The 12,989-nt window shown below is 45.3% G+C and overlaps 1 protein-coding gene across 4 annotated transcripts in view; it reads right to left on the reverse strand.

Annotated features, from left to right (window-relative positions):
* Positions 1–12,989, reverse strand: part of CLPB (ClpB homolog, mitochondrial AAA ATPase chaperonin) — a 149,388-nt gene that overhangs the window by 114,571 nt on the left and 21,828 nt on the right. For 2 of the 4 annotated variants that reach the window (XM_025356857.1, XM_025356856.1), the window contains exon 3: positions 3,218–3,304. The exons of 1 other annotated variant lie outside the window; for it this stretch is intronic. In XM_025356857.1, coding sequence (XP_025212642.1) covers positions 3,218–3,304 — 87 coding nt within the window. The remainder of the gene's footprint in view (positions 1–3,217; positions 3,305–12,989) is intronic. One more of the 4 variants, XM_025356859.1, reaches the window with a different exon arrangement.

The following is a 12,989-nucleotide window of genomic DNA, read 5'->3' on the forward strand; positions in this document are numbered from 1 at the left end:
GTTTTCAGCCTTGAATCAAGGGTGCTCCCCCTCTATCTTCCCTTCATCAAAATCTAATTCAAAGGTGGTAGCATTTCAGGCCCGACCAATATGATTCTGGAAGGATTTGGTGATTGATTATATGAAAACCAGTACAGTTCTACTAACGAAAAACTTATTGGCAGATTGTGCTGGTATGGATATGATAATCCTTCAAGACTACTCATAGCGCACCTTAACAATGAGGCCTACTCACCCCGACCAATGTACTCCTGGTATTCCCTTTTTAACAAGTTCTACTTTTCCTTTTTCCCATGGCCCTTCTTATCTTCTAATATATTATGTAGTTTACATATCCATTATACTCATTGTTTATTGTCTATCCACGCCTTTCTCTACCAAAGGACCACAACTAATACAGAAAGCAGCTCAATGTGGGCAGGGAGCTTTGTTTTTCATCAATGTTATTTCAAGTACATAGAACAGTACGTGGCAAACAGTAGGGGCCAAAAAAAATTCTGTGATAAGAACACATGAATCCAAGCCAAGAGTGTGCCATTTTCAGTAAAAATCTGTCCTCCCTGGATAGTGGAAGGAAGAGAAGGTCACAAAATGGATACTTAATTAGTCCTACGAACCAAAGCAAGTAAATACAAGCCAACACTCTCACTTTTCTCAACAAGCATCACTGATTGCTAACAGCTCTGGATAAAGACAGAGCAATCAGTTAAGCCAACAACTCATTAGATTCAAAGAGATGTGTCCCCAAAAGCACATCTACTAGCCAACTGATCACTAATTGACAGTATTCTTAAGCATTGTGTTGTTTCCTATTCAGTCTCCACCTTGAAAATACTATACACAGAAGGGAACACGCCTCTCCATCTCTCCTTCTTTAGCACCACTGGCTGTTTCTTGCAGAGGGAAACACCTACAAGCTGGGGGAAAAGACTGGTGCACGTGGTGAACTACCAGTGGCATAGAATAACACGTGTGTTTGTGTACAGAGATCTAATGGGGGCATCAGGGACTAACAACCCACCATTTATAATCTGTAGCACATACATTACCTTATTTGATTCTCAAAAGAATATGGTGAGAATCTACTATGCTGCCACATTGAGTCCCCTCACACCCTTTGCTTTGATAGTATCCCATACACACTGCTCTGAAATCACTGATCATACTATACTATGTCTCTTTACTTGCATTTGTTTTCCCCATTAGACTGCAAACTCCCCAAGGTCTCAGATTCTGCAAACACTAGCACAGGGCCTGGCTAAAGGCAGATATTTACTTAATATTCATAGAAATAATTAATTTCTGATGAAGAAACAGGCTATCCATGGAGCTCTGAAATTCAATTAAGGCTTGGAACCAGGACTGGACTCTAGGTCTCAACTACGAAGCCTATTTATATCAATTTTGCTTTTAAAGAATAGATGCGCCAGGCACGGTGGCTCATACCTGTAATCCCAGCACTTTGGGAGGCCAAGGCAGGCGGATCACAAGGTTGGGAGATCGAGACCACCCTGGCCAACATGGTGAAACCCCATCTCTACTAAAAATACAAAAAAATCAGCTGGGCGTGGTGGAGTGCGCCTGTAGTCCCAGCTACTCAGGATGCTGAGGCAGCAGAATTGCTTGAACCCAGGAGGCGGAGCTTGCAGTGATCCGAGGTCAGGCCACTGCACTCCAGCCTGGCAACACAGTGAGACTCCGTCTCAAAAAAAAAAGAAAAAAGAATAGGTGCTTGGAGCTAAAGAGAGCAAATCAGGAAACTGAGTGACTGAGAACAAGTCCACAACAAAGGAGCAGAGAAGAGAGACCCATCTCATGTACAGCTAACTCTAATTCAGGCTGAGGCAGTACTATCTCTATATCATAAAATCCCAGTTACATTTGTTCTTTCACACTTACAATCTTTTCACAGGTGGCCAGTACACCTTAAACACCTACTTGCAGAAAGAATTGAAATTGGTACCTCCAACTATCAATTTTAATGGCTGTTACTAAAGCACCCAGTCTGCTTTCTTTGAAAATATCCCTTTTTGCTCTTATTTAATAAATTCTTTCGAACAATCATAGCTACAGCAAACGTGTACTTCATTCCAGCACTTCCAGAATTATACAGACTCCAAGGCAGAAATCAGAACAGACTGAAATGTAAAGGCAGCATCAGCACTAGGCTAGTATCTGGCATCGGGAGGTAGCAGTGAGATAAAGTAAAAAACACAGACCATGGCTGGGTACGGTGGCTCACGCCTGTAATCCCAATACTTTAGTAGGCTGAGGGTGCAGGAGCACTTTAAGGCCAGGAGTTCAAGACCAACCTGGGTAGCACAGTGAGACCCCTATCTTTAAAAAAAAAAAAAAAAAAAAAAATTAGCCCAGTGTGATGGTGCATAACTGTAGTCCCAGCTACTCAGGAGGGTGAGGTGGGTGGGTCACTTGAACCCAGGAGGCCGGGGCTGCAGCAAACCATTGATCATGCCACTGCACTCCAGCCTGGGTGACCAAGCAAGACCGTACTTCAAAAAAACCCCAAAACCCAAAAACACGGATCTTACAGGCAGCCAAACCAGGTTGTAAATCCTGTCCATGTGACACAAATAAATCACTTTATGTCTTTGGGTTTCAGTTTTCTGAGCTACAAAATGAGCATTACATATTTTGTGGAGTGATTGTGAGAATTAGATAACTCACTACACAAAGTAAACTACTACAATCTTCATACAATAGCTACAACCCTGATAGGATCGGGGAGGGGACAGGAAAATAGCACAGCCTCCAATGGGAGGGAAAGAAGTCCCCCATCTTCCTAGTTTCCATCAGAACCTCCAAAGAAAAAGCCCCTGGAGGAGCACTCACTGGGGACAGTAACTGCAGACTTCTCAAGATCAACAGACGGTGGTTAACAGAACATGACAATAACTTGCACCTATACACACAACCACTTACAACAGGCTTCCAAACATTTGGTTGCTACAATAATGCAAATGACTTGCCTAAGGTCACAAAGCCAATGACTGAGGGAGCTGGGATTCAAGGTTACATCTTTCCTGTCCACAGCTACTATACAGTCCAATGCACCAGGTGAAGTCCAGTACCTCCATCTGAATCCATCTCCCTGCCTCTGGAGAAGACAGCAGGGAGGCACACCAGGTGGGAGAGTGCTCAGGAGCAAGCTCTGCAGAGATCTGCCTAAAGGAGCCCTGTGTGGAAGGAGGTCTCTCACCTGTTGTTTCGGTTGATGGCTGCCACCATGAGTGCTGTCCAGCCAAGTCTGTGCTTTGCATTGACATCTGCACCTTCTGACAACAGCCTAAAACAAGACAGAGGAATATTTTCAGTGTATGGTTTATCATGGATGTAAAAGTAGAAAAAAACATAGAAAAAATGACACAGTCAACAAAGAGAGGCTGAATGAGTTGGGAAATAGAGGCCTTTGAGGACTACATTCCCAATCTCAGCTCCTCTGGCCATTCTGCCCCATCAAGGCTTCCCCTACCTTTCCCCTTCCCTTAAGTCAGTCTGTCCCCCTTATTATCTTCCAAACCCTTTGAGAAAAGAATGGTCCCTCCCTATCTTAATACTCCGACACTCTCACTCCCTTGGTCCAGAATGCTCTCTCCCTGCCCCTTTGCCTATTTGAATTCTCCCCTCATGCTATTTAATACAATCCTTATGGCTGGTGGACTCCTGAGAAGGAAGCCTTCCTTGACTCATCCAGTGCACAGCTCTTCCTTAATTTCCCAATGCTAGGAACAGAATGCCTAATGACATGTCTTATCTAGGTAGTTTTCAGTTCACAAAATGATCACATTCCTCAAGTTTATCTGTATTGTGGTTGTTTGGAAATTGAAAATCCTTCAACCCAAGGAAAGATGGAAACAATAGATTAGGTTCCTAGGAGAGTCCACACAGACCCTACCGGAATCTATATGCCAGTGCCTAACACATTGTAGAAACTCAATAATTGTTAAATAAATTAACAAACACAGAATTTAAAGTATCCCACTAAAAGTCTGAATTTTGGCTCCTAGGAACGGGGGACCAACAATGTAGGGGTGGTTAAATAGAATGAACTGAGCACCTTCTACAAGCAGGAACTACCCCAGGTACTTTACATTCATGATTCCAGGTACTCTTGACACCACCTAAGGCGCTGAGAGTAATTGCCTCTTTTCAGGGATAAGGTAACAGGCTCACTTAGGTGAAATGAAATGACTTGCTTCAGGTCGCACAGCTAGTTAATGGGCAGTGCAGTGACCAGTTGGCAGTGACTCTGAAGCCAGGCTCCTCCTCACCTCACCACCCTTCCTCCAGACAGAACCTGGCTCTAGATAACATGAAAGACAAACACTACACTGATTTCAGTGAATCGGTATGACATGCACTTGGTCCTGTGCTAGATTCTGGATAAGGATGAGGAGAAGACACGGCTCAAGACAGTATATCAAAGAACACAGTGCCAAGAAAGGGAGAAATGGGTTTGGGAAGCTAGGAGGCTGTTTTTCAGTGGGTTCTAGCCAAAGGACGGAGAGTCCAAAGGCTTGGGTTTGAGTCTTAGCACCATTCTTGTGCCACGATCTATAGTAAATGTCCCTACAGACCAGGTCAAATAAAATCTCTGTGTTGCTGATGTTAGCAGGTAACTAAGGCTTGAGAGGATGATGGGAAACATCATGTACTAAGGCTTCTCTCAAATACTTTCAAAGGTACTGTCAAAGCCCAAGGGGAAGACAGATCACAGAACTGCACATCTCATGAGTGCTATGAATGGGACTTTGCGTTGCAGGTGCACAACAAGGAAATTTAACCCAGTCTCAGTGGCCAAAAAGGCCTCTCTGGGGAGGTGCTGATAAAGGGGAACTGGCCAAAAAAAGGGGGGTGAGGGAGGGGAAGGAGTATTCCAGGTACAGGCGGTCCTCCTCACCCAGAGCAGACATGGGGTACATGAGACCCCCTAAGATGTTTGGTATGACTGGGGCACAACATGTGAGGGGAGAGTGTTAAGAGAGGTTAGGAAACCTTCCTTTCTTACCTCTAGTTTGGAGGATTTATTCTGGTGAAGGTCTCTTACTATATATAATGTTAAACTTCTTTTATGCAGAAACAATTTTCTATGGCCAAGAATGTTAAAGAAGCTAAGAATCCTGTCTAATTTACAAAACCTCTTCTCCTCGTTTAGCAGGTCATGTGATATGGTAGAGAGCGCATGGTTCTGACCCTGTGATCCTGATGGGATGGCCTCGCTTCTCTGACCCTCAGTCCAAAAGGCTAGAAAATCAGGATAGGCTGAAGAAAATCAGAGGCTTCTGAGGCAACAAACTTGAATTGTGTCTTGAAGAAGGGGAAGAGTTTAGAGAAGTGGAAGGAAGTGCACGACAATCAAGGCAAGAAACAGGATATGACTGCAAAGCAGGAAAGGAACATTCAGAGACCATCGGGCAGCTCCATCTGGGTGGAAGTTCACAGCAAAGAAACAGACAGCTGCTGAGGTATGCAGAGCCAACACAAGGCCTCAAATGTCAGACTAGGAGGCCAAGGCAGTGGGCATAAACCTTTTTGAGCTAGGGGCTCTTTTGTGACTACAACGGAATTTCTTCCAGAAAAATGCATAGGAGCACACACACTCAAAAAATTTTTTTTTACATATAATGATCAGGTGTTCACAGCCCCCATGAAATCAGTAATGGAGACTAGGATAAAAGCTCAGTCTAAAGGTTTGACAGATTCCTGGCATGCGTGCTACTGTCCTGCACTGCCACGTCTAAGAGGGATATCACAAATCTCTCCCAGTAGCTCTTGCTGTGGAGCCTTTGAAAGAGCCTCAGAACCCTCTTCAAGGACAGGCACCGTGGCTCACGCCTGTAATCCCAGCACTTTAGGAGGCCGAAGTGGGTGGATCACAAGGTCAAGAGATCAAGACCATCCTGGCTAACATGGTGAAACCCAATCTCTACTAAAAATACAAAAAATTAGCCGGGCTAACTTCATTAAAATTTAACATAGAAAATTCATTAGAATTCAATAGAAAATTGTGGAAGCAGCACTGCTCTAGAGGTAGGGCTGAAGAAAGAAGATTGAAATGCCTCCTCCTACTACTCCTCAAGGGCTGAGTGCAGTCTAATAAAAAGAAGTGGACGAATACAGGGTGTTGGAGTAAGTCAGACCTTGATTTGAATTCTGATCCAGCTAGATAACTCTAAGCAAATCAACTCTAATTTTCAGTCTTCTGATCTTTGGGATAATAATCTCTAATTTACAAGATCCCAGCCTCGGGCATATAGCAGGTATTCAATACAGATCCTACTATCCTATCTCACTTCCATCATTTTGATGGAACAAAGTGTTGCACTCTCAAGCTGGTAGTGGCAGGTTGGCCAATATCCAGGGATTCTAAGATGTGATCACACAGGATGACCTGGATAATTCAGCGAGGCTGGCTCCAGGCACTTTGTTCATTCATTCAGCAATGAATCTCGGGATTCACTGAATCTCGGGAGAGTGAGGAGACCTGGGTTCTAGCTCTAGCTCTCCCACCTACTATTCTAATGCCCTAAAGGAAGGAACATCATCTGGCTAAGCATCAGTCTCTTCATAGGTCCACTGAGGATCACAATCCTCCCAGAGTCACAGGAGTTTTAGGAGGCGGCACTGAAACATGAAGGAAAGGACTCTAAAAACCTGAGCGGCCATTCAGAGGAGGAAATCTTGATGTTCTTCAGTGAGACTCCAGTTTTTCAGCCCTGCCCAGCTTCTTGACTGAGCATCGTTCTTTGCAGTCTCTTGGGGCTGAGGTGTAATGGGAAAAAAAGCAATAATCCTGGAGTCCAAAGGCTGGAGTTCAGATTCTAGCTCTGTCATTTACTAGCTATGAAATGGAAGATATTAATCCCTCTTGTGCAAGGTGGTTTTAAGGATTAAAACAGAACTTCATAAGGAGTGGTGGCACCTGGTAGATCAAGAAAGAACCGGGCTGGGTGCAGCAGCTCACACCTGTAATCCCAACACTTTGGGAGGCCAAGGTGGGTGGATCACAAGGTCAGGAGATCGAGACCATCCTGGCTAGCATGATGAAACCCCATCTCTACAAAAAATACAAAAGATTAGCTGGGCATGGTGGCGCACACCTGTAATCCCAGCTACTCGGGAGGCTGAGGCAGGAGAATCACTTGAACCCAGGAGGTGGAGGTTGCAGTGAGCTGAGATCGTGCCACTGCACTCCAGCCTGGGTAACAGGGCGAGACTCCGCCTAAAAAAAAAAAAAAAAGAAAGAACCACAAGAGAACCCAACCACAAGTAACTCTGAAAGAGCTGGGTAGGTGCCTCCCCTGCCTCCCCTCTGCGCAGAGCAGCTCAGAAAGTTGGGATTTCACAAACCAGGTCTCCTGCATTTCACTGTGTTGCTTTGCAAGTGAATGCCCAGTGGGCAGTCATTTCAAAGTCCTGGGCCAGCTAGGGGGCGGGCTGCCCACTGACAGAGGCTGAAAGGGCCTTTGAGGCCTGAGAAAGCCACCCTTGCTCTCCCCTGTGATTTTCACCAATGGGCAAAATGTGGCAAGTGAATTAATCTCTTTTAAAAAGAGCAATGCTTGTGACAGAATACAGTATCTCCGAAAAGGTTAGGATTCCATCATCCCTGAGATGATGAGTAGAATGCTTAACGCAGGCTGCCACTCAGGCCAGAGCAGCCTGTGTCCAGGGGCTAGGGAGGCAGGGTGGGCATGGTGGGCCTTTCTGGGCTCACTCCAGACTTGTGGAAGGCCCTTCCCTAATGAACTAGGTCTCCTTCTTGGCAGGGTAGCAGTAGGTGACCCCTATCTGGGGACTGCCCAGGGTAGTAGACACAAGAGTAGACCACATTAGAAGTCCAGGGTTGAAGTCAGGCATGGTGGCTCACACCTGTAATCCCAGCACTTTGAGAGGCTGAGGAGGATGGATCACCTGAGGTCAGGAGTTCAAGACCAGGCCAGCCAACAAGGCAAAATCCCGTCTCACTAAAAATACAAAAATTAGCCGGGCGTGGTGGCAGGCACCTGTAATCCCAGCTACTCAGGTGGCTGACATATGAGAATCACTTGAACTCGGGAGGCAGAGGTTGCAGATTGCTGAGAGCACACCACTGCACTCCAGCCTGGGCAACAGAGAGAGGCTCCATCTCAAAAAAAAAAAAAAAAAAAAAAGGTCCAGAGTTGAATCCAAGCTCTTGCACAACTCTCAGGCAGTAGAGGGGGTCAGAAAAATCAGCAGCAAAGATCTCATTTCAAATCCAGGCTCTGGCAGGTGGATCACCTGAGGTCAGGAGTTTGAGACCAGCCTGGTCAACATGGTGAAACCCCGTCTCTATTAAAAATATAAAAAATTAGCCTGGCATGGTGGCCGGTACCTGTAATCCAAGCTACTCAGGAGGCTGAAGCAGGAGAATCGCTTGAGCCTGGGAGGCGGAGGTTGCAGTAAGCCGAGACCATGCCACTGTACTCCAGCCTGGGCAACAAGAGCGAAATTCCAGCTCAACAACAACAACAACAACAACAACATAAAACCACACAAAAAAACAAATTCAGGCTCTGTTACTTACTAGGTGAGGAGTGGTGGATGAATGAGTGACTTAGCCTCTCTGAATCTCAACTGCTTCCTTCATTTACATGATAGCTCCTGCTCTCTAAGCCTGTTTCTGCATCTGTTAAAAAAAATGGAGCGCACCTCACGAACCCTACTATAAATGTCACATAGGGGTGCTATGAAGAGACAGTGAAACAAAATATGTAAAAATACTTGGGATGCAATAAAGCACTGTGGAAAATAGCATAAGAAGAGCTTATGCTATTCTTATCACTTTCCAATTCGTGTTCACTTGATTTTAAAGAAATGACAGAGAACTAGGATGACACATGAAAAGGTATACACAGAACTTGGAACATAATAAGTGCTCAAAATTACTGGAGGATAGATAAATGAACTGTCTAAAATTCCCAGGCAAGGGCAGCGGTAGGAGAGGGAAGGTTCCCTAGCCCAAGAGCTGAAGATTACCACAGGAGAAAGACAAATCGGTCAGGAAAAACATAGCCTGCTCCCATCCACCAGTGATCCTGGAGAGTCCAGCAGGCTAAAGACCAAAGAGGTAACAGCTATTACCACTGATTGGGGAAGAGGCGATGAAGCAGTCAAGCTTTCTCTTTCTGCTGTGAATGCCACTGTATTGTTTGAAGTTGTGTTGTTTTTATAACAATGACCATACTATTACTCTTCTTTAAAATGAAACTTTATTACGAAAAAAAAAAATCCTATACTTTCTTTTAAGAAGCCTTCCCTCAGATGGCCTTGTTGCCACCACAATCCCCTGTGCTAGCCTGTATCAATGTAGTTATCATACTATCCACAGGTCTAACTTCCCCAGTAGGCAGCATGTCCTTCTAGAAACAAGAACTTGTCTTCATCTCTCTGTCCAGGTGCCTGCCATAGCAGTTGGCACACCACAAAGCTCAGGGTCTGAATGAATGAATGTCTTACAGCACTTACCTACATTAACTTCTCTCCAATACTTCTGTCTGGTGCTGGAAGTTACCTGTTTTATAACTGTACGCTTGTCCTTTTCAAAGAACTCAGGCTTCTATGTATATGTAGGAGAGTGTGGGTGCAGCTTCTCAGTCTCAGGGCTGAGGACATTTGTGGATATAGGCCTAGGGGCTAGAGGTCACAAATTCCAGTCATGGCTCTATCACTTGCTAGCTATGTGACCACAATAAATGTCTTTGTGGTCCTTCTCTTTTATCTGCAGTAAAAGAAGGAAATTGAATGAAATTATTTCTGAAGTCCCTACCAGCTCTATAATGTTATGATTCTAAGTATGTGCGGCATCAAAATGAAAATTGAGTAGTCTCCTAGCAGACACAGCACTCAGCAAGACTTCCAAAGAAAAGACAACTCCCCAGGCTCTGTTTGTAGGAGGGAGGAAAAGAGTCCCAGAAAGGGACACAGGGGCAGTTTTGAGTTATTCTGGCTAACTAGCTCTTCCACTCAGGGGAGGGAGGTACCACTTGATTTTTCTTCCTCTTTCTTTCGGACCAATCAATATAAAGCGGCCACTGAACTTCAATGATGCATTGTTCCAACTGATTTCCGGATCCTTCACATGAACCAGCCCTCAGCTGCAGCTGGGGACGGGCTGAAGGGTAGGGAGCCCTATCCCACCTGCATCAGAGGCCTGGAAGCACTGAGCCATGCAGACCCAATCATGATTGCTATCTGGGCAACAGGGCCCTGGCTGGAGCCTCACAGAAGGCCCTGTTTACAGTAATAACAGCACCAGGCCCTGCTGTCTGAGCAGAGGCAAGGTGCCTGGGGCCAGAATCCCCAGGCAGCCTCCATCTGTGCCTTATCTACCCTGCCAGCCAGGGCTGGGAGGGGCAGGGCAAGGGAGCAAAGGCTGCTCATAGACCCCCAGCCTGAGACAGCAGACTTCAGGCAGGGTCTTGGTGCTTCAACTCTATAGACAAGGCCTATCCAGCAACTTCTGCATTTGCTACTTGAACTGAGAACTCTTCTCCAAGACCTAGCTGGGGACCCTTCCGCAAAGAAGCTCTCCAGATGCTCTCACTCCCAGTGAGATGGCCCACGGAGCATTCTGTCTTGCCTGGAGAACCCCAAGGGAGTGAAGGCAGTGAGGGAGGGGAGAGGTTGGCAGCTATGCAGTACCTACCACAAATGCAAGTGTACTGTGGAATGTGTCTGCATGTTTCATAACTGGCTATTTCCTATCACAGAAAACTTTAAAATTTCTGAACTTAAAGAATGATCTGCAGAGATTAATCAGTCCAAATCTTCCTTTTACACACACAGATAGGGAGGCCTAGAAAGCATCCCCTTTGGAAAAAACTGACCTATATATGAGCCTGCCTCTGTCTGTCTCTTCCAGCCTGTGTGACTGTGGGCAGACCCCACTACCGTCTCTGAACCTCAGTCATCTTACTCTATCAGCCTGCCAGCCCTATCTAACACGGGTGCTGAGATGACCAAAGGAGATAATGTTCGTGAGGGCACGTACATTTTCCAAATCTTAGTTGCTATTATGACAATTGTTCTGTTTGTTGAGGCCCACAGTGGAGGAGCTGAACCACAGCCTCAACGAATACCTGCTGGATCAACTGAATAAAGGGCAGCACTGGGTGATCATTCTTTGTCCCATCCTCTTACAGAAACTTGGCACACATTAAAGTGCTTAGATTATTTTTTAACTTTTTATTTTGAAATAATTTCAAACTAATAGAACAGTTACAAAAATCACACACACACACACACACACACACACACACACACACACACCTTCAAACAGCCTTCATGCCAGGTGCGGTGGCTCAGGCCTGTAATCACAGCACTTTGGGAGGCCAAGGCAGGCGGATCACCTGAGGTCGGGAGTTTGAGACCAGCCTGACCAACATGGAGAAACCCTGTCTCTACTAAAAAATACAAAATTAGCCAGGTGTGGTAGTGCATGCTTGTAATCCCAGCTACTCAGGAGGCTGAGGCAGGAGAATCGCTTGAACCTGGGAGGCGGAGGTTGCCGTGAGCCGAGATTGTGCCACTGCACTTGAGCCTGGGCAAAAAAAGCGCAACTCCATCTCAAAAAATAAATAAATAAACAGCCTTCACTCATATCCTGTTTACATTTGCTTCATTTGCTTTTCTATTCCTTTTCTGTTTTTTTGCTAGACCATATGAGAATTTCAGATACTATGCCCCTTTACCCCCAAATACTTCATTGAGCATGTACCAGATGTATTGGTACATGCACCTGGTACCTAGTACCAGAGCATTCTCTTACAGAACCACTAATGAAGAGAAAATTCAGAACATTTAACATTGATATACTATTTTAATCTAATATACAGCCCATATTCAAATTTCTTCAATTATCCCAATATTCATTACAGCAATCTCCCCCTGTGATCCAGATGCAAGCCAGGATCAATATCAGGACCAAACAATGCATATGTTTCAATTTCATCTAGGATAGTTCCTCAACCTTTCTTTGATTTTCATGATATTGACATTTTTTTGCAGAGTAAGGCTAGTTTGTTTGCAGAATACCCTTCAATGTGGATAACAATTTTTGAGGTACTACTTATTATGCATCCATTCATTCCATAAACTCTTCCTGAGGACTGATTATTACAGGACTCTGAGCAGGGCACTCAGGATACTGTGATGAATTCTGTGGTATCCTTGCCTTCCAAGCATTCACTGGAGAGCTATGCACTGGGCAAACAGCTAACATACAAGCAAGCAACCTAGAGAAAGGTGCCATGAGGGTACAGTTCAGAGCAAGCGAGCCACAGGGATGACTTCCTAGAGGCAGAGTATGCCAGAAAGGATGGGCCAGAGGCACACATTTCCAGAATGACCTCCTGGGATCCTCTATGGCAAACATCTTGGTTTCCCCAGGCAGTGTGTGCCAAGGCTGAGACTGCATGACACACGAAAATCCAACAATACAAGGCCATAAACAGGAGGGAGCGGCCCAAGGCACCTTCATCTGGGTACCCCTGCTCAGAGCTATTAATATATGCATTTCTCAGAGAGTCAGCAGCTGCTGTGGTGAGAAGCAAAGGCCTGTGCAGGACCTAAGGTGTGGGAAAGAGTCATAGGCGCCACCTACTGGCCCCACAGCAGGCCTCCTGGCTGGCTGCCAGGAAACCTGTCACACTACAGCAGTGAGACACAAAAGTGGCTCAGACTTCTCAAACAGTGTTGGTACTTGAGCCACCTTTTGTGAAGTTCAGGAATCCTACAAAATTTCCAGTAAAAAAGAGACAATGAAAAGCCAATCATAAAACCCGGCCTCTTCGGGCAAAGGTGTGGCCTTTACTCATTCAACAAAACTAAAGTTACATCTCCAAGCCAGCCTCTGTGCTGGGCATTGACAGACACTGAAATGAATCAGACATGAATCTTGCCCACAAGGAGCTCTTACTCTGAGCTGGAGGAGAGAAAATGAAACAAGT

Source organism: Theropithecus gelada, chromosome 14 (assembly GCF_003255815.1).
Source record: "Theropithecus gelada isolate Dixy chromosome 14, Tgel_1.0, whole genome shotgun sequence".
NCBI lineage: Eukaryota > Metazoa > Chordata > Mammalia > Primates > Cercopithecidae > Theropithecus > Theropithecus gelada.